Here is a 22,143-nt window from a genome sequence, read left to right as displayed (position 1 = left end):
CTCTGCCTTCCCCACTATCACAAAGAAATACTCACCTGCTTCTTTGGAGAAATATAAAGTGCTGCAACACTGTGGACTTGACTCGCAATTCAGAAACGTTGGGATTTCAGTGCAAAATCCAAAAAAAAGGGATGAAATAAAGCTGCCAGTTCCTCAGTGCCCATCCCAGAGGGGCTGGGAGAACGTTCTGGGTTCTGTCAGAGGTTGGACCTGCAGGGTCTCATCCCTGATCCTCCCAGGATGTTCCCCAAGCCATAAATCCCACCCCAGCATGTTCCTGCTATGCCTGAGGAGCCCCTTCAGCTCTGCCCTCCGGAATTGCTGCTTTTCCCAGCAAACCACTCGGCTTTGAGCACAAAATAGCCCAGGAAGGGGCAGAGAGGAGCTCAGCTCCCACACAAAGCCTCCAGGCACCCCCAGAGCCCCCAGGCCGAGCTGAAGAGCCTCTCCAGAGCGCTCTGGGGTTAATGGGGTCTCGGGGCACTGGCAAGAAGTGCTGCTCCCACAGTGAGGGGTTGAAAAGCCCCAGCACACGGCTCCTCCTGCTCCTGCTCACGCTGAGCCTGGCTCAAATTGCCATTTTGTGGGGCTGGGAAATCACAGCGCAGAGAAAAGTCAATAAAAATTCAATTCAGATAAAGGTCCTTTCAGCTCGGCAATGCAGGGGAATTGTTGGCTCAGTGTTATGACAGTTAATGCAGTGAAATAAAAAATTGAATTTACACGTATTTAGACATTCAGACTGAATCAGCCAACAAAAAAATCCACCGTTAATGAAATGAAGCTTTTCTTACACTGTCCTTTTACTTCTGACAAATGTTTGTTTTATCCTGTTAAATGTTTACCCTGGTAAAAGACACCTTTTTATATTGTCAGGAGGTGCTGGAACACTCCCTGGAAAGTCTCCCTTCCGGTTCTCCCTTTGCTCCTGCCCTCCTCTCCCAGGGAACATTTCTCCCAGCTTTTTGCAGGCTGCACATCCTTTCCCAGGAGAGGAAAGGAAATATCTGAGCTGGGGGCTCAAAGGAAAAGGGCTCACCACAGACTGGGGGAAGCAATCCCTGAATTCTCCTCTGGCAGGGGCGGTGACAGGCTCTGGTTCTGCCAGGAAAACACCCCAGGTCTGATTCCAGGAGAGGGATGAGGCCTGGAGCAGCTCCTGGTGACAGCTGTGTTTGGGGTCCTGTCCCTGCTGTCCCTCTGGCTGTGGGGCATTTGGAGCATTTCCCTTTTTGCAGCTCCCAGTGACAGTTCTGTGTTTGGGGTTGTGTCCCTGCTGACCCTCTGGCTGTGGGGCATTTGGAACATTTCCCCTTTAGCAGCTCGCAGTGACAGTTCTGTGTTTGGGGTTGTGTCCCTGCTGACCCTCTGGCTGTTGGGCATTTGGAACATTTCCCCTTTAGCAGCTCCCAGTGACAGTTCTGTGTCTGGGGTTGTGTCCCTGCTGTCCCTCTGGCTGTGGGGCATTTGGAGCATTTCCCTTTTTGCAGTTCCCAGTGACAGTTCTGTGTCTGGGGTTGTGTCCCTGCTGTCCCTCTGGCTGTGGGGCATTTGGAGCATTTCCCTTTTTGCAGTTCCCAGTGACAGTTCTGTGTCTGGGGTTGTGTCCCTGCTGTCCCTCTGGCTGTGGGGCATTTGGAGCATTTCCCTTTTTGCAGCTCCAGCAGGGTCTGTGCGTGGTGAGTGACGACCCCACAGCACATCAAGGACATGAGGAGAGGAAGATCATCCCCACCTTCCCCAGAAGTCTCCATGGACAGCAGCCCCATGGTTCGTTCCCTGCCAAGGCCAGCTCAGGGCCCTGCAGGATTCCCGTGGCAGCCTGCCTCTCTTCGGGATGGCTTTATCCCAAGAAAGGAGGGAAGGTATTTTTCCCTCTGCTGACACCTGTGGTTCCCGGGATGTTCCTGCAGGGGCAGAGGTGCCTGAGCACATCCACTGCTATTTAACCCCAAAGGCAGCATTCCCACCCCTCAGAGCCCCAGAGAAGCAGCGTTTACTCACAAGCGATGCGCACAGACGCCTTCCTGCTCTTGGAGGTGCCCAGGTGGCTCCAGGCCACGCACTGGCACCAGTAATCCTCGGGGCCGTGGAAATCCTCCACCTGCTGCCTCGTCACGTTGATGGAAACCTCCCGCACCTTCAGCCCTGAGAGGGGAGAGGCAGAGAATCAGCGGGACACAAACCTGTCCTTTAATCAGCAATGCCCTTTTCAATCAGGGCAAAGCCTTAATTACTTGCACAATAATGTAGTGCCAGTAATTAAATTCTGTAAGATGAGCGGGTCGTAATGCACTGAGTTCCAGGAATTGCCCCCACCATGATCTTTGCAACTCCTCCCTCAGAATTCTCATCCCTGGTGCCTCCTTCAGCCAGGATGTTTGTCTGGATTCAACCATGTACAATAAAAAAAATGTCTTTAAAGGACATCTCCATGCCCTTGCAAACCTGTGACCCCTCAGACCAGGAGCATTTCCCCTAGACAGAGCCCAAAGGTAAATTCCAGACTCCAGGATCCTCCCACACCTTTCCTGTGGCACCCCTGGGATGTTCCCCAGACCTGCGGCCACCTCGGCATGGCAGCCTTGGGAGAGGAAATCCAATCCAAACCTGGCACTGGGAACCATTTGAAAGAGTCAGAAAAACATTAAATGAAAATAGAAAACATTCAGGCCTTGTTCTTCCTCCTCTCTCCTCCAGCACAGTCCCCTGGCAGTTATTTCCCCTCCACTGGAAATGGAGGCAAACCCAATCTCACCGTATTTCATGCCTGTGGAGTTTATAAAGCAGCAAGAATTCTAAACCTGAACTCCATAAAAATTGGCTTCCACTTAATCTCAGGCATCATTAACAGCTGGGCAGGCACTCCTCAAAGGCACTGGGAAGTCACTGTGCTCCTCTGGCAAGAGGAGGGACAGGGTTCACTGGGGACGCTCCAAGAGGGGAAGCTCAGACAAGCTTTAAATCCTGTACAAAAATACAGAAGATTTGATACTTTTCCAGCGACAGGAAAAGGGGATTTTTACTTCTTTTCATTAAGCCTGGCTTACAATGAAACCCAAAGACAGGGACAAACCCTTGACAGCTCCCCAAGTTGTCTCCAGAATTCCTTCAGTCCCTCAAATATTTATTCCCATGCAACAAACAAACACAGGTTTTCTGGCTGCTTTTTGTTTCCCCCGTGTTGATGCTGTTTTTAACAAAACTGTTTACAAAGCTTCCCTTTATTTCCTGACACGGTGACAACAAACCCTGAGGAACAAAGGCTCTGCCAGAGACCCTGCCAGGAAAATGCACCCTCTGAACGAAACCATCCCTGCACTGCTCTGCCAGCCAAAAATCCTTGGATTCTGGCATGAAAAGGTTTTGCAGAGTGATCTGTCCAGGTTTAAGGTAAGAGAAGCTCCAGGGAGTTCCCTCAGAGAGGGCTGGAGTGCTGGGGACAGAGCAGGGCTGCCCTGGCCAAGGGCTTGGGATCCCATTCCCACCAAGAGCAGCTTCCTGGGGGAAAACCCTCCCTGGATTATCCAGAGCTGTGCTGACCCCACTCACACCCCCAGCCCCTGCTCCCTTCCCTCCTGAGCTGCTCTGGGGATTTTGGGAAGCAGCAAAGAGAGGCAGAGGTGTGGGAGCTGCCCCAGCACCGCCCCTGCCCACAGTGACAGAATTTTGATACCAAACAAGAGAAAGTCATCACTTGATGATGAATTTTGGAGAAGCTGAAACCATTTCTTGGCTCCGGGGTGCTGCAAATTTCTGAGCAGGCGTCAGTGAATTCAGGCATTTACAGCTCCAGATTTATTAAGGTGGAATATTCTCCAGCCCAGCTCTTCCTTTCATTGATAGGGCATTTAATTAATCTATAAATCAGCCTGTATTTAATGTAGCAAACAAAGAACACACGGTTTGGGGAAGCTGGTGGTTCAGCGTTTTGAGAATGGGCCAGGTAGGAATTCAGGTCCTCTTAAAGGTCTCCCAGTTCATCTATAGACAAAATAAATGCATCCAAAACTGCAGAATCTCGGAATTGTTGGGGCCGGACAGGACCTCTGGAGAACACGGGGTCTTTGGGGGAAGTTATGCTTTGTTTATGGAGAAAGTACAGCTATTTCCATTTGTTTTAGGAACAACGACACACAGCAAATCTATTGGGAGGAGAGGAATATTCTGCATTTATCACCCCCGTATTTCACCAGCGAACACATCCACCTCCCCTCTGCACCTCGGGAACCACCGGGAAAATCCTTCATGGGGAGTGACACCGGGTGAAAAATCCCTGCAAATCAAAGCAGGCACCTCGTAAAGCACCGCGACATTTTACCTGCGACTCCAATAACTCCAATAAGCACTGTGAGCCCAACCCTTTAAATTATTGTGCAAATTAGAACCATCATCTTTTGTTTTACAGTAGAGCCGTGCAGAATATCAAGTGCTGGCTGTGGCACTGAAATGCTAATGGGCTCTGCTGGATGCTCGAGCTGCACAGACCGGTGCTGGCAGCAGATGAATAATTGCTCTCCGTGTACTAAACACAACGGAGCTGCAGAGAACTTCGGCATTTGTCAGCTTTATTTGTTTAAATGAGAAAAACACTGACAGCAGTTATTGCTGTAATCCTTCCAGTTATCAGACAAGGAAGCTCTGCGAGCGGGGCTGAGCCTCTGCTGAACCCCAGCCTGAAACAGCCAGCCAGGTTCTGGAGCGTGCAGGAAATGCAGCAGAGGCAAATTCATCAGCCCCTAATTACCAGACTTTCATCACAGCAGCATCCACGAGCTCGGCTCTCCCTTGATGAGGCAGAGCTGGGAGAGAACAAAGTCCCTGCTCTGCCACGCTTGGGAATAAACAGGAAAAGCAGAGGCAGAGCAGCAAAGCCACCACGGGGACATTCCAGGCAAAACCTTCCAGACATCCCCAGGCAGCAGCAGAGCCCTGCAAAACCCTCCCTGTCCTGCTGCTCCTGCTCAGACACTCCTGGGCTGCTCTGAGGCTTTATTCCTTGCCTGTACAACCAAAATCATGGAAAACTGGGCTCTGTGCCCATCACGGTGACAAAGCCATCCGTGGGGAGTCCCTGCCTTGGGACTCCCCGAGTGCCACTGCAGCCCCTCTGCCAGGAGCCCCCGTTCCCTCCATCCAGCAGCAAACTCCTCCAGCCTGGGGCTCTGGGTGCTGCTTTTCAGCACTTCCCCCAAGCTCTCGGGATTTTGATCCCTCACAAGCAGGGGAAGGATGCAGAGGGTCAGACCCTTTAGGTGCAGTGAGGCCCCAGAACCCCCTTTAACCAAAATCCCTGCCTTTGGCACCAATCCCAGAGCAGATCACCAATCCAGCTGGAGCAGAGCTGGGCTGTGCGTGGGGACAGACTCAGCTGTGGCCCAGACTGGACTCCAGAAATGAGGGCACTGCCAAAAACCCCAACAGCTGCTGCTCCCTGGAGGCCAAGGAAGAGTTCCAAAGGAAGTCCTGGCCATGGATAGGATCATGGTGAGAGAATTCCCCTCAGTGCTGCCTCTCTCTGCATTTTTGTGCCCTGAGGACCATTCTGGGAGCACCTGGACACTGTCCTGCAGTGGGTTTGGGTCCAGACCTGTGGGGCATCTCACCCCTGGGCTAAGTCCAGCCCTGCAGCGTTTCTGTGGTCAGGGGAGCTGGCCCAGGGGCTGGCACCAGATGAATTTTCTCCCAACCCAAACCATTCCATGATCCCAGCCCTGCTGCTCCGTGTCTCAAACCCCAACGTTACCGATGTCGTTTAAACCTCAGCTCGTGCTACCAATCTTGGTTTGTTCTGTTATTAACCCAATGCTTAGAAAACATAATTGCAGCACTCATGGAGAGATTTTCTGTAACCATATGGAAGGAAAGCTTTTAGGGACGACATTTCTCCCATATTGATTCAGCAGTGCCTTTAGAAGTAAAGGTTATGCCTATTAAATTATTTCTGAAAAGGTAACTGCAAAAATTAAAATTCATTCAGATTAGCATTTACAAAAAAAACCCCTCTAATACGAAACTTCTTCAGAATGTGTCACTTCAAAAGAATGCCAAGCACTACTTTAAGAGGTGTAACTTCTTTTTAAATGGCATTTTTGCCTCTAAAAAAGGAATTTCTTGTGTTGCTGGAGAAGGTGTTGTACACAGAGCGCTGCTGCCAAGGCTGGGGGTTGCCTAGCAATGCTGGGAGGGGAGAGGGGAGAAAGCAATAACAACCAGAATTGTGGAGCCACAGCATTAAATTGGTCTGCAATACTTATCAGCTAAATGAGAGAAGCTACAGGCTCTGCTCTGAGCTGATAAAATCTCTTGATCACTCCCAAATCTCTCCCTTCTCCTCTTCTCATCCACACATACTGGGCACTGGGGATTTCAACTCCTACTCGGGTTATTCCCATCCCAATTCCTGCCCTGGCTGGGGCTGGGGGCAAACCCCAGGGTCCAACCCAACAAAAATCTCATAAAAACAGGCTGGGGGCAAACCCCAGGGTTGAACCCAACAAAAGTCTCATCATCAAAACTGGGGCTGGGGGCAAACGCCAGGCTCCAACCCAGCAGGAATCCCATAAAAACAAGTTTCCCTATTCCCAGCTTCCAAAGGGAAGTAGAGGAACCCCAGGTCCCTGCAGAGCTGCCTGACGGGGTCAGCACCGGGATTCCCACTGGGGCTGTCCTGGGAGCAGCTCCTGGTGACCTGGGAGTAACTCCTGGTGACCTGGGAGTAACTCCTGCTCACCTGGGGGCAACTCCTGCTTATTCTATTTGCAAGGTCCCCCATGGCAGGAAGGAATGATGAATCTGACTCCATGTTCTCAGAAGGCTAATTTATTATTTTATGATACTATATTATATTAAAGAATGCTATACTAAACTATACTAAAGAATACACAAAGAATACTTACAGAAAGGCTAAAAATATAATAATGAAATTCGTGACTCTCTCCAGAGTCCGACACAGCTTGGCCCTGATTGGCCAATAAGTCAAAATAATTCACATGAAACCAATGAAACAATCACCTGTGGGTAAACAATCTCCAAACACATTCCAAAGAAGCAAAACACAGGAGAAGCAAACCAGATAATTATTGTTTTCCTTTTTCTTCTCAGCTTCCCAGGAACAAAATCCTGGGCGAAGGGATTTTCAGAAACCATGAATGTGACACCTGCTCACCTGGGAGCAGCCCCTGCTCACCTGTGGCCTCGTCCAGGCTCTCGTGGGACACGTGCTCGTTCTGGTGCACCCACTCCCCGTTGCACTTGAAGAAGATCTGCATGGCGGGCACGGCCCTGCAGCGCAGCACGATGGGGTTGCTCTTGATGATGTAGGAATCGTCCGGCTCCTCCAGGAAATGGGGCAGGGTCCCCGGGGCCGAGGGGATGGACTCGGGCAGGGCCTCGCTGTTCTCATTTCCTGAAAGGCAACCAGAGGAAAATTCCATTTTTTGTGTTGTTTCTAGCATCTCGTTTTATTGCTGGAGTGAAAAAATCAATTTTTGGGCTTTATTTAGGATTGGTTTTACTCTGGGTTTTATTTAGGGTCGGTTTTACTCTGGGTTTTATTTAGGATCAGTTTTACTCCAGGTTTTATTTAGGGTCAGTTTTACTCTGGGTTTTATTTAGGATCAGTTTTACTCCAGGTTTTATTTAGGGTTGGTTTTGCACCAGGAGTGCCTGCAGAGCCGCTGGGCTGGGCTTTGAAAGGACACGCACATGGAGGAAAAAAATCAAATAATTGAAGTGTAAGGGCTGCCAAATGCCACAAAACAGCATCAAAACCACCAGAAAACAGGGGGGGAACTGAGGGTTCAGAAGCTGCAGGATGTGAAGGGAGAAGTTTTCAGCACTTCTCCATGTCCTCTCAGAACTGTGATCCTCAGCTGCCATCAGGGGCCAAGGGCATTCCTTCAGGATGAGGAAGGTCCCTCAATTCCCGAATTCCAGAGGCCCTGGAGCAGAGGCTTTTCCTTTGGAACAGCTCCCACCCTGTCAAACGCTCCTTGCTGCTGTCAAACCCAGGAAATTCCCATTGATCTCCGGCAATGCTGAATTCATTTCAGCACCTTGTCTGTTTTTGGCGAAAATTCAGAGGAAAGCGACAAATGTGGGTGAGAAGGGATTGATTCCTGCAGGGAGATCAGAGAGCAGCGAGCACAGCCAGGGGGGAGAACAGGACACGTGAAAAACCTTTTTTTTTTTTCAAATTAGGAGTGTGAGGATGAAGGGAGCCGGGAGGGAACAGCTGAGGGCACGAGGAGGTGATGGAACCCAAAGCAATGAAATTCAGGCAGATGAAAGGGAATTGTGGTGCTGTGAAGGAAAACTGAACCCTTCCCTTGTCTAGGAGGCGACAGAAGAACGAGAACTTTGTTTTATTTCTATTAAATCAGGGAGCTGTCCCTCAGCACGGAGCTCTGAGTGTGCAAACGCCCCCCGAGCTGTGCTGGGAAATCACAGCCACCCTCAAAGGACTGCAGTGCTTTCAGCCCCTTCTCAGGGTGCTTTACAAAACACCATCACAACTTCCAGTGTTTTCCTCCCCAGCGCTGATGCCAATTTCCATCTTGTCAATCTTCAGCAGCGCTGCGTCCCTGCAGGCTTTATTCAATGCGAGTTTTGTAGGAAAGGACAAAAAATGTCTGAAGATTTTGGTGAGGCTGGGAAGTCCCAGGCTCCCACCAAGGCTCCAGCAGCCCTGGAGTGGAGGGGGAGCAGCAGCCGAGTCCGTGAGGATCCCCCAGCTGGAGAACTCCCAGTGACCCCGAGTTATTCCACTGAATTTGCTATTTAGGGCAAGGCACGGAGGAGGAAATCCCAGCCCCACTGAAACCCAGGGCGGATTGCTCCTGCAGGTTGTGCCTGGAATGGGTGATCTGGGTTTTTTTTGGGTGTCAGGCAGATTTTGGGGCTGGGAGTGGCTCCCTCTCCATGAAAACTTCTCACATGGCCAGGTAAATCCAGGTGCATCTTTTCCCTTTGACATTTTCCCTTGGAAATCCAAAGCAGCACACACAAAAGCAGGAATGATTCCCCATCCCCTCACACTCACGCAGATATTTCTGTGTTTTACACCTGGAATTGCCTGAATTCCTGCTGGCAGGACATTCCTGCTCAGGTGGAGGATATTATTCATTCCTGGATAAATAACATCTTCCCATTTACCTGCAGCAGCCTCTCCCAAAGTGCCCTTAATACTCAGGATTTTACCTCAATGCCTCTTCCTCTTGTGATCACCTCTATTGTGCCCTAACTCGAATTCAGAATTCACATTCCCCCAGAGCTGATTGCAGATCCCTGAGGTTTTCCATGTCAATTTTTGGGATTCAGGTCCTTCAGAGCTACCCAAAAGAAATCTGTTTTGTAGCAGCAGCAAATGACAGAAGAGCAAAGCCTGACACACAATTCTTGTGGGTTTCATTCCTGGAAAATTACCTTTCAGGAAGGGTTTTGTGTTTTATGCTCTGCACGCGAGGCCAAAAGGGACTTTAAATCTTTTTATGACAATAATAGGAATGAAAAAGAAAGGAGGGGGGGAAAAAAAAAGTTAGGAACAAACATTAAATTCTTCTCTGAAATAAACACACTGCTGTTGTCAGAACACATTAGGAGATCTGGACAGCAGCAGACAGGGATGAGTCAGTATTTCAAAACTGATTAGGATAATTTAGATGTTAAAATGAGATCTTAAACCAGTGAAAAGTTGTGAGTTCTGAAATATCTTTTTTATTTCAGATTAAGAATTATTAAAAGTGAGCAGCATTATTCTTTTTGCATTAAAAAAAAACCCCAAACAAAAGCTAAGGTGTCCTCAACAAACCAAGTAACTCATGATAAAAGCAAATAAATCTGGCAATAAATTGTGCAGAGACTTTTCCCAAGTGTCCAAACACAACTTCTCTTACACTTTGTGGTACCAGGAAAACAAAGTTCTGAAAGTCCCAAACGGGGCTGAATTCCCCTCTCTGATCCAGCAGCTGGGATCAGAGGGAGCTCTTTTCCCTCTCTGCCTGGGATTTGGGATTTGGGATTTCCCTCTCTCTGCCCAGAATTTGGGATTTCCCCTTCTCTGCCCAAGATTTGGGATTTCCCTCTCTCTGCCCAAGATTTGGGATTTCCCCTTCTCTGCCCAGGATTTGGGATTTCCCTCTCTCTGTCCAAGATTTGGGATTTCCCTTTCCCTGCCCAAGATTTGGGATTTCCCCCTCTCTGCCCAGAATGTGGGATTTCCCTTTCCCTGCCCAAGATTTGGGATTTCCCCCTCTCTGCCCAGGATTTGGGATTTCCCTGGTTTATGGGGCTGCCCTGAAGCAATTCCTCCTGCAGGGACACAGGAGCCACTCCCACATAAAAATATTCCCAGTTCCCTCCAACCTCCTTGTCCTGCTCAGGAATTCCTCCCCTTTTGCCTCCTTTTCCCTGAGTTTATAAATCCTGCCAGCAGCACTGGGTTATTCACTGCTGCCCCAGTCCAGAAGGAAAAAGCCTTTTCCCAGCTGGACCCATCCAGGAGCAGAAACACAACTGGAGATGATCAATATTCCAAATATTCTCATTCTTCCCTTTCCATCTGTCCACCCCCTGATCCCTGCTGCACTTTCACCCCCTGCAGACTGAATTTCCACCAGCACCAAACAAATTCAAGTGTCAGCTTTGCCAGGGAAGGCAGGGGATGGAAAAATAAAAAGCCTGTTCCAGAACAGAGCATTTTCTCCTGCCTGGAACGGTTTCCATGATGAAATTGGAGTCATTATTCAGTCAGGAAACCAGCTCGGTGAGATTTGCCTACATTTGCTTAATCAGATGACCCCGGCCCCCACGCACAGTGGGTTTTTTGGAAGGAGCTCAGAAATGGGTGGAAATGGCAGATTTTGTTGCCCACGTGAAATCCTGGATTGCCTCTGTTGTTTGCCCTGCTTTGCTGAGGCCCCAGGACGGGGTACTTAGCAAAGGCTAAATGGGAGAGCCAGGAACAAATCCCTTCCCACTCCAAAGGGATCTCCCAGCTCATCCCGTTCCACCCCTGCACGGGCAGGGAACCTCCCACCACACCAGCTCACTTTTCTCCATTTATTCCTATTTTTTTCAATGCTTTTAGCAGAATTCCTGATTTTTTTCCTGGCTGCTGTACAGCCCAAAGCCAGATTTAGTTCCATTAATGAACTTCAAATGCCTCTGCTCAACAATACAGTGGATTTTTTACTGGATATTTATATTTTCCCTATGAGGAAGAACCTTCAATAAATTGGTGAAGCCTCAATAAATTAACGGGCCCTCAATTAATCAATGAACCCCTCAATAAATCAGTGAACCTCTCAATAAATCAATGAACACTCAATTAATCAATGAACCCCTCAATAAATCAATGAACTCACAGTAAATCAGAGAACCCTCAATAAACCAATGAACCCTCAATAAAATTACGAATCCTCAATGAATCACCAAACCCTCAATAAATCAATGAATTCTCAATAAATCAATTAATTCTCAATAAAACTATGAACCCTCCATAGATCAATGAAACCCTCAGCACACCCAGCACTTCCAGGGACAGGTGCTCCTCAGGGATCTGTAAAATCCCAGCTCAGCTCATCTCTGGGTTCCCATCACTCCCAAATTCCAGCCCAGCTCATTGCTGTGTTCCCAAATTCCCAGCCCAGCTCATCCCTGTGATTCCAAATTCCCAGCCCAGCTCATCCCTGTGTTCCCATCACTCCCAAATTCCCAGCCCAGCTCATCCCTGTGTTCCCATCACTCCCAAATTCCCAGCTCAGTTCACCCCTGTGTTCCTCTCACTCCCAAATTCCCAGCCCAGCTCATCCCTGTGTTCCCATCACTCCCAAATTCCCAGCTCAGTTCACCCCTGTGTTCCTCTCACTCCCAAATTCCCAGCCCAGCTCATCCCTGTGATTCCAAATTCCCAGCCCAGCTCATCCCTGTGTTCCCATCACTCCCAAATTCCCAGCTCAGTTCACCCCTGTGTTCCTCTCACTCCCAAATTCCCAGTCCAGCTCATCCCTGTGTTCCTGAATTCCCAGCCCAGCTCATTCCTGTGTTCCCGAATTCCCAGCCCAGCTCATCCCTGTGTTCCCATCACTCCAGAATTCCCAGCCCACACTGAGATCCACAAGTGCTGCAGCTCCACCCCACCCCTGATATCCCACATTAACTTCTCCAGACTCCCCTGCTTCCCATGGATATAAAGGATAAACTTCCAGTGGCTCTGCCGTAATCCTTCCCATCAAATATTTGGGCGACAGGTGGAAAATTGTTCTGCCAGCTGAAGAAGACAAAATCCATCCTTCCCGGCAATTTTCCGCAGTGAAAACTCCAAAAAATGAACGTGCAATAAGTTGTGGAAATAAATCTGGACTTTAAAAAGAAAAAGTAAATCCCCCAGCAGCGAGCTGGGGATCTTCAGGCACAAACCCCGCTTATCTGGGAGTTAAAAATCTCATTTCTCCTGCTGAGTGCCAGGCTGAGACACTCGAGGCTGTCACCTCTGCTCTGCTGGGATCATCCTGAGGTTTTAGGGACACTGAACACACCTGGGGACATTCCCTGTGGCTCTGGAGCCAGCCTGGAGGTGGCTGTGGGGAAGGGAAAGGGACAAACCCTGCCTGGGTCAGGGTGGGACACTGAGAGGGGCAGGAGGAGCTGGGAGCAACCCCTGGACTCTCCTGTGTGCCTGGGAGCGAAGCCAGGGCTGGGCCAGCTCCTCCTGTCCCCGCCAGGAGCACACCTGGGGTCCCTGACGGAGCAGGAATGTTCTCTGTTCCCCAGACATTCCCAGTCCTGGCGTTTTCCCCACACAGCCCCTTCCCCCCAGCACCAAGGGCACCCAAATCCCTGCTCACCCAGAGCCTGCCTGAGTGGCACCAGGACAGGCTGTGGCTGCCCTGTCACACACAGCACTGCTCCTCTGCAGGCAGGGCTCCTCTGGAAGGGCTTTCCTGCCATTTCCCCAGTCCTCATCTCCTCCTTTCCTGCATTTCCCCAATCCTCACCTCCTCCTTTCCCCAATCCTCATCTCTTCCTTCTCTGCCATTTCCCCAGTCCTCATCTCCTCCTTTCCCCAATCCTCATCTCCTCTCCCCAATCCTCATCTCCTCCTTCTCTGCCATTTCTCCAATCCTCACCTCCTCCTTTCCCCAATCCTCATCTCTTCCTTCTCTGCCATTTCCCCAATCCTTGCCTTCTCCTTTGCCATTTCCCCAATCCTCATCTCCTCCTTTCCTGCTATTTCCCTAATCCTCACCTCCTTCTCTGCCATTTCCCCAATCCTAAGATGCACCTGCCACATTCCAAAGCATCTTCCTTCTCTGCCATTTATTGACATTTCTTTTCTGAGGCTTTTCAGGAGAAAAATCCTGGCAAAGGGATTTTTCATAAAAATATCATGGTGACAATTCTACAGTAAACCCCAATCCTCATCTCCTCCTTTCCTGCTATTTCCCTAATCCTCACCTCCTTCTCTGCCATTTCCCCAATCCTCATCTCCTCCTTCACCCAATCCTCATCTCCTTCTTTGCCATTTCCCCAATCCTCACTTTCTCCTTTCCCCAATCCTCACCTCCTCCTTTCCTGTCTCCTCTCCCAAAGCTCCAGCCCTCAATCCCTGTGCCCCTGGCCCCCCTCCCTCGCACCTTTGTTCCCAGAAAAGAGAAGGAAATTTAACACATCCCCCCCTTACCCACCAATTCCAGCCCAGTTCTCCTCTGGCTCTGTCAGAACCACTCTGAGAATGTCAGACCCATTTTATGAACTTGCAATGCTGTGGAATTTATGAAGGGAATTTCCACCAACCACCCCATCCCTGGCTGCAGGAGGGGAGGGCATCTATTTTCCCCAGAGAGGATTAATTTGTTGATAAAACATTGCTGGCCCTTCCTGTGCCACAGAGATGAATGTGCATCCTATTGTAATCCCTTCTGCATCCTGAATTTATTTATATCCCAGCTCCACTTATTTATAAAAATGATGTATTACATTTATTAAATATTAAGTGGGTTACAAACTTGAAGAATCTTTCATACATTTATTTAACATCTAGTTGTTTTTTTCCTTTGAGCAATATGCAAGCAATATAAATCTTTAAAGGGAAGAAGGATCCTCCAGCACCCCAAACAGATCTGTAACTAAGAGTGTCCCAGCACGGGGTGTGTGAGGAATATCAGACTTCTCTCAATGACTGACCTGACCTGCTGCCCTCAACAATTCCAGCCAGAAGCTCTGAGCAGAGCATTTCTGTCCAGAGCCATCAAAAATGCCATTTGTGGCCCAGCAGAGAGGCTGCAGAGCACGGAGCTCACCCTGAGCCTGCTGAATTCACACCACAAACCCCTCCCCGGGCTCCAGACCTCCAGGAGAAGTGGGTGAGCAAAGCAAGGAGGGGACTCCCCAGATTAACTCCTCTCCTGCTCCAAATTTCATGTCTCACCTGCTAATGTGGATTCCTGCCTCGTTCCCCGTGTCTCTGATGAGATCTGGGTTCAGTTAATCTTAATTACTGAGACAACGATACGGAAATGCTCATTTGGTAAAAAACAATCCCAAAAAAGGAGCTCAGAGAGAAATTCAGCATCATTTCAGCCAGGCTGAGAGAGAAACCAGGCTCCAAAAACGGGGCTTCATTCCAGTGCTGAGAGCTCGGGAGCACAGCAATAATAAATGAGGGAATTACAATTTAGGGACACTCAGGGCTGAGTAAGACATCACAGTGCAACTCTCAACAACTGAGCCCGAAATCCCCAACGAGCTCATTAAAACTGGACTGAGCAATGCTGCAGCTCCTCCAGGTGACTCTGAATTGCTGAGGAAATTGGGCCCATTAAGTATTAATAGACATAATTCCAACATGCAGTGCCCAATTTAAACAGGAGTTTAGAGGAGAAGATTTGGAACCCAGATTTGCCAGTTCCTGTAAAATCCTGTACTGGCTGTATTGGCAGGAATTTTCAGTCCTCTTTGCACGAATTGAATTTAATGATGGGTCTTCATAATCTGAAATTTTATTTCATTGTGACTGGGGAAACAAACTTTATCTGCAGTTAAACAATAAGAGTTTGGGATGTAAAATTTTACAATGCTTTTTCTAACAGAACAAATTTGGGATTTCTGCCCAGTTTTTGAAGTGCCCAGTGCCCCTGACAACAGGAAAGATCCAATTAATTGATGTTTTCTACATGCGCAGAGAGACTGAGCCACAGATGTTTTAGATCTCTCTGTAAATTCCATCAAAGCAACAAGTGACATTTAAGGAATATTTCAATGTTGTGTTTGCAGCAGCTGAACGCAGCAAACAAGGAGGGGGAGCTGGGCACTGGAGCAGTTTTGGATTCCACACCCAGCCTGTTCTGGCTGCTCCTTTTGTGCTTTTTCAGGGTATTCAGCCACAAAGATTTCCTGAAACAGCACCTCCATGCAACTAGAATTAAATAGCAAAGCATATTGCTAAATAATATTGTTACAGACCTGTGAGGCCTTGGATTTATTGATGTTTGTAGCTCCCATCAGCTGTTTCGTGCAGATTTTGGAGCTGCCCTCCAGGTAATGTTTGGATAAGGGAATATTTTGCAGTTCTTCTTTCACCCTTCCCTTTCCAGTCAGGTAATTTTGGATAAAGCAGTGAGATATCCCACAGGAAACAGGAGAGCAAAGCCAACCCCACCATCCCCTGGTTTGGGAGGGAGAAAACCTCGCTGCCTGCCCCAGGACATCACAGCCTCACACTCAGGGCTTCCCCCAAGGGATCTTCTGGAACTTTCCCCTTTTTTCCCACCTAAAGCCAGCCCAGGGTGAGCAGGACGGAGCCACCTGAGACCTCCCCAGCTCATCCCCCATCCCAGTCCCATTTCTGTGATAAACCCACCCCAAACCATCCCCCAGGAGTTGTTTTCCCATTTCCCAACTCATTCCCCTTACCCCCACCCCATTTCCCTCGGCAGTGAATCACAGCCCGGGCTGGTGACGCTCCCCTGACTCTGCTGTCACCACCTCCCCTCCCCTCCCTGTCACTTCTGCTGCTGTCCCCATCAGCAGCTTCAGCTGCCTGTTTACTCAGCCCCCCGTGGGGGAAGGAACAAAAGAACCCCCCAAAAAAACAAAGGGAAAGAGAAAAACAGCCCCCAAAAAAGCCCCATTTGGAAACGCTCTCCCGCAGGAACCTCCCACACCCACCGCCCCTACAGCTGACGGTTTTGTGCAGCACAAAGATTAATAATTTTCAAAACCTGACATTTTCCATCTGAATCACAAGCTACTTTTGTGAGAAATCTTTTCCATATCCTGCTCCATGCTGCTTCTCACGCTGAAGGGCATTTTAGGCTGGTAAAACGCTTTTGTCATGGTAAAGACCCGGCGGATTTCCAGCTGGTGGCTCTGCAGAGGAACCGGTGCTGCCAACACCAAAGGATCCCAAAGGATCCTCATTTCCCGAGCACATTCCCTGCCCTGAGATCCTCAGGCATACCTTGGAGAGCTCCAGCTCCATCCTTCCTCACCTCCCCTCCAAGCTAAGCCCTTCCTGCTCTCCCAGCTCCCCTTCCCCATTTCCAGCCTGGCTTCGAGCAGTTTTACTCAATATTGCAGTGTTGGTGGTGGTGTTTGTGAGGGTCCTAGGAATGAATCTGACTCCATACTTCTTAGAAGGTTGATTTATTATATTATGATATTATATTAAAAGAAATAATATACTAAAACTATACTAAAGTACAGAGAAAGGATACAGACAGAAGGCCAGAAAAGAATTAATGATAAAAACCTGTGACAGACCAGAGAGTCTGACACAGCTGGACTGGGATCGGTCACTAATTAAAAACAATTCACATGGAACCAATCAAAGATGCACCTGCCACATTCCAAACTGAGCCCGAAATCCCCAACGAGCTCATTAAAACTGGACTGAGCAATGCTGCAGCTCCTCCAGGTGACTCTGAATTGCTGAGGAAATTGGGCCCATTAAGTATTAATAGACATAATTCCAACATGCAGTGCCCAATTTAAACAGGAGTTTAGAGGAGAAGATTTGGAACCCAGATTTGCCAGTTCCTGTAAAATCCTGTACTGGCTGTATTGGCAGGAATTTCCAGTCCTCTTTGCACGAATTGAATTTAATGATGGGTCTTCATAATCTGAAATTTTATTTCATTGTGACTGGGGAAACAAACTTTATCTGCAGTTAAACAATAAGAGTTTGGGATGTAAAATTTTACAATGCTTTTTCTAACAGAACAAATTTGGGATTTCTGCCCAGTTTTTGAAGTGCCCAGTGCCCCTGACAACAGGAAAGATCCAATTAATTGATGTTTTCTACATGCGCAGAGAGACTGAGCCACAGATGTTTTAGATCTCTCTGTAAATTCCATCAAAGCAACAAGTGACATTTAAGGAATATTTCAATGTTGTGTTTGCAGCAGCTGAACGCAGCAAACAAGGAGGGGGAGCTGGGCACTGGAGCAGTTTTGGATTCCACACCCAGCCTGTTCTGGCTGCTCCTTTTGTGCTTTTTCAGGGTATTCAGCCACAAAGATTTCCTGAAACAGCACCTCCATGAAACTAGAATTAAATAGCAAAGCATATTGCTAAATAATATTGTTACAGACCTGTGAGGCCTTGGATTTATTGATGTTTGTAGCTCCCATCAGCTGTTTCGTGCAGATTTTGGAGCTGCCCTCCAGGTAGTGTTTGGATAAGGGAATATTTTGCAGTTCTTCTTTCACCCTTCCCTTTCCAGTCAGGTAATTTTGGATAAAGCAGTGAGATATCCCAGAGGAAACAGGAGAGCAAAGCCAACCCCACCATCCCCTGGTTTGGGAGGGAGAAAACCTCGCTGCCTGCCCCAGGACATCACAGCCTCACACTCAGGGCTTCCCCCAAGGGATCTTCTGGAACTTTCCCCTTTTTTCCCACCTAAAGCCAGCCCAGGGTGAGCAGGACGGAGCCACCTGAGACCTCCCCAGCTCATCCCCCATCCCAGTCCCATTTCTGTGATAAACCCACCCCAAACCATCCCCCAGGAGTTGTTTTCCCATTTCCCAACTCATTCCCCTTACCCCCACCCCATTTCCCTCGGCAGTGAATCACAGCCCGGGCTGGTGACGCTCCCCTGACTCTGCTGTCACCACCTCCCCTCCCCTCCCTGTCACTTCTGCTGCTGTCCCCATCAGCAGCTTCAGCTGCCTGTTTACTCAGCCCCCCGTGGGGGAAGGAACAAAAGAACCCCCCAAAAAAACAAAGGGAAAGAGAAAAACAGCCCCCAAAAAAGCCCCATTTGGAAACGCTCTCCCGCAGGAACCTCCCACACCCACCGCCCCTACAGCTGACGGTTTTGTGCAGCACAAAGATTAATAATTTTCAAAACCTGACATTTTCCATCTGAATCACAAGCTACTTTTGTGAGAAATCTTTTCCATATCCTGCTCCATGCTGCTTCTCACGCTGAAGGGCATTTTAGGCTGGTAAAACGCTTTTGTCATGGTAAAGACCCGGCGGATTTCCAGCTGGTGGCTCTGCAGAGGAACCGGTGCTGCCAACACCAAAGGATCCCAAAGGATCCTCATTTCCCGAGCACATTCCCTGCCCTGAGATCCTCAGGCATACCTTGGAGAGCTCCAGCTCCATCCTTCCTCACCTCCCCTCCAAGCAAAGCCCTTCCTGCTGTCCCAGCTCCCCTTCCCCATTTCCAGCCTGGCTTCGAGCAGTTTTACTCAATATTGCAGTGTTGGTGGTGGTGTTTGTGAGGGTCCTAGGAATGAATCTGACTCCATACTTCTTAGAAGGTTGATTTATTATATTATGATATTATATTAAAAGAAATAATATACTAAAACTATACTAAACTACAGAGAAAGGATACAGACAGAAGGCCAGAAAAGAATTAATGATAAAAACCTGTGACAGACCAGAGAGTCTGACACAGCTGGACTGGGATTGGTCACTAATTAAAAACAATTCACATGGAACCAATCAAAGATGCACCTGCCACATTCCAAAGCAGCAAAACACAGGGAGAAGTGATCAGATAATATTGTTTTTCTTTTCCTCTGAGGCTTCTCATCTTCTCAGGAGAAGAAATCCTGGCGAAGGGATTTTTCATAAAAAATCACAGAGACATTGCAGTTTCTGATCTTTTACAGAATCCCTACAAGGCTTTTATGACAATTTTTTAAAAAGAATTTTACAAAATTCTACAGAATGTTCCAGATCTTCACGAAGTTGCCTGCAGGTAACTCTGGGATCTCCAGCTTTTGCTGATGGGAAAAAATTCCTGCCTGTGGGATCAGGGAAGACCAACCCCTTTTGCTTCTCTATTTCATGAAGGGCCAGCCCAGCATCCTGAGAACACCTCCTTTACCCCCTAAGACTGGAGGAAACTTTGAGGATGAGATTTTGGGTTGATTTCTAAAGGAATATTTTTGCTTTTCCTTTTTTTTATCTTTTTTTTGGCCTCCATGAAATCAGAATTTCCCCTGCTGTCGCTCAGCTAACAACCCCAATTTCTTTTCTGTGTGGGAAAAAACGACCCAAACAGCTTTTCCAGCAGATAAAAGGCTCTGAGAAAAAGGGAAGGGAGGGCAGTGATTTTCCTCAGGTCCTGCTCAGGACTGAACTCCTGGCAGAGAACAAAGCCGCCCCTTCAGATCCCAATTCACACTTCAATTTTCCTGAACCTTGTAATACAAGTCATTACATCCTCCATGACTTATCCTCAAATTGCTGGTAATTTTTATGTTGAACAAGCACCCATTTGCAGGGGTTTTCGTGCCATTAGGAGCAGGAATATTCCAATTTGGAAGTGGAGGCTGACGGCTGGAGAGGCGGCGGTCGGACTGAAAGCAGAATGGCTCAGAAATACAGAACACACACCTTGGGAGGGGATGCTGGGGGGGTTCATAGCACCCAGAGCTGGAAACCTGATGAAAATCTGCTTTTTTTTGTCCCTAACAGGACAGGGGGAGAGGGCGAGCGGCCACCTCTGAGCTCCCAAACTCACCAGCCGCTCTCAGAACAAAAAGCAGCAATAACATCCCACAACACTCCCATTTTTTCTCCCCCAGCACGCCAAAAATTATGGAGGCTGACATGAAAATCTCCTTCCAGCTCCCTGGACAGGATATTTCAGTTGGGCTCCTCAGTGCTGGGACACGTGGGGTTTATGGGGTGCAATAAAGGCTCCAGTGCTGGGTGAGGATCCAGCTCCCCTGGGAGCAGCTCAGCCCAGCTCTCAGGATTGACAGCAATTATGACATTTTCTGAAAAATCCTTTTGCCAGGATTTTTCTCCTGAGGAGCCTCAGGAAAGAAATGCAAACAATAACTGTCTGCTGCTGTGGAATGCAACAGGTGCCTCTTCCATTGCTCCACGTGGATTGTTTTCACTTGATGACCAATCACAGCCACCTGTGAGCAGTCACAAAATTTTATTATGCATTCCGTTCCGTTCTTGTTCTTTCAAACCTTCTAATGATCTTTTTCTCTCTGTTCTTTCAGTATAGTTTTAGTGTAGCATTTTAATATAATATATATCCTAAGATAATAAACCAGCCTTCTGAAAATGGAGTCAAGCCTCGCGTCTGCACACATGAAGAGTTCCCAACAGTGACCCATCCTTCCCCACGTGGACGTTCACACCCCGCTGCATTCCCTCCCCATCCCTGCTTTTTGGGATGCTCTCCCAGTTTGCTGAGACAGACACCCTTGGGAGGTGCCAGCAGGTGAGGCTGGCTCAGCTCTGCCAGCTCATACAAGCCCTGCATGGAACCTTCCCTTCCTGGTGCTGCGAGCAGCTGAAAATAACAAAAAATGACAAAAAACCCCCCAAGCACACATGAAGAGTTCCCAACAGACAGTGACCCATCCTTCCCCACGTCACCGTTCACACCCCGCTGCATTCCCTCCCCATCCCTGCTTTTTGGGATGCTCTCCCAGTTTGCTGAGACAGACACCCTTGGGAGGTGCCAGCAGGTGAGGCTGGCTCAGCTCTGCCAGCTCATACAAGCCCTGCATGGAACCTTCCCTTCCTGGTGCTGCGAGCAGCTGAAAATAACAAAAAATGACAAAAAACCCCCCAAAAACCCCAACAACAACAAAAAAACTCCCACAAAAACAAAAACAACAAAAAAAAACCACCCCAAAACAACAACAACAAAAAAAAAACCAAAACAAAAAAAAAAAAAAACCCAACAAAAAATAAATAACTAAAATTATTAACAAAATATATATTATAATAGATAATATAATAAGACATAATATATCATATAATAATATTAAAATTATTAACAAAATATATATTAAAATAAAAATTATAAACATTATGAATTATTAACAAAAATAAATAACAAAAAATAACACCCCACCCAAAACAACAAAAAATAAAACCAAAAAAACCACCAAAATAACAAAAAAACCACCCCAAAACCAACAAAAGATAACAAAAAATAACCCCCAGGTGGTGCCTGCAGCACTGAGCCCCAGTTCAGCCCCGAGCAGGTCTCAGACTGCAGCTCAAAAGTCAAGGAGGCTGAAGAAGCTGCTTGGCTTCAGCTTGTGCTGAGCTCCTGTCCCACCCTGGGTAATCTGGGAATGCACTCCGGGACTGCTGGGGGTGTCTGAGCCCCCCGGAATTTGGAGCTGGGTTCAGACACACGAGGGAAGGCTGGAATCCCTCCCTCCCTGTTCCTCCCCCGTGGCACCAGCTGTGATGGAGCAGCATCCCTGCGAGTTTTCCCTGCTGGAAAACTTCAAATTCCTGCTGGAGAACCAAATTCCTGCTGGAGAACTTCAAATTCCTGCTGGAAAACTTCAAATTCCTGCTGCTTCCCAGCTGGATGCCCTGATGAGCCAGAGTGAGACGCAGCAGGGCACAGACACTGCAGAGTCGAGGGACACAAACCTCCAACAAAAGCAGCAAATCTGTTCTGGGGCTGCAGCCTCAGCTTTTTGTCACCCGTGGGAGCAGCACACGGAGCCACGTTTCATGTTGGGAGTGGAGAACAGAGAGGAGTGCCAGCGGTGACAATTTGTTATTAATGATGTACAGAGCCCTTCCTCGGCAGCTCAGCCAGCCTGGCAGAGACACGGGCGTCCCCGGGCTTTGCTCCGAGGCACAACAAAGTGCAGAGGGTTTAATCTGACCTCTAAACAAAGTGCAGAG

At 48.3% G+C, this 22,143-nt stretch overlaps 1 protein-coding gene across 1 annotated transcript in view; it reads right to left on the bottom strand.

Annotated features, from left to right (window-relative positions):
• Positions 1–22,143, bottom strand: part of UNC5D (unc-5 netrin receptor D) — an 88,936-nt gene that overhangs the window by 43,950 nt on the left and 22,843 nt on the right. The window contains exons 2-3 of the mRNA XM_041479666.1: positions 7,190–7,408; positions 2,005–2,148 (exon numbers count right to left, since the gene is read on the bottom strand). Coding sequence (XP_041335600.1) covers positions 2,005–2,148; positions 7,190–7,408 — 363 coding nt within the window. The remainder of the gene's footprint in view (positions 1–2,004; positions 2,149–7,189; positions 7,409–22,143) is intronic.

The sequence above is a fragment of the Pyrgilauda ruficollis genome, unplaced genomic scaffold (assembly GCF_017590135.1).
Source record: "Pyrgilauda ruficollis isolate IOZ18807 unplaced genomic scaffold, ASM1759013v1 scaffold113, whole genome shotgun sequence".
Taxonomy (NCBI): Eukaryota; Metazoa; Chordata; class Aves; order Passeriformes; family Passeridae; genus Pyrgilauda; species Pyrgilauda ruficollis.
This window is presented reverse-complemented; position numbering and strand designations above follow the sequence as displayed.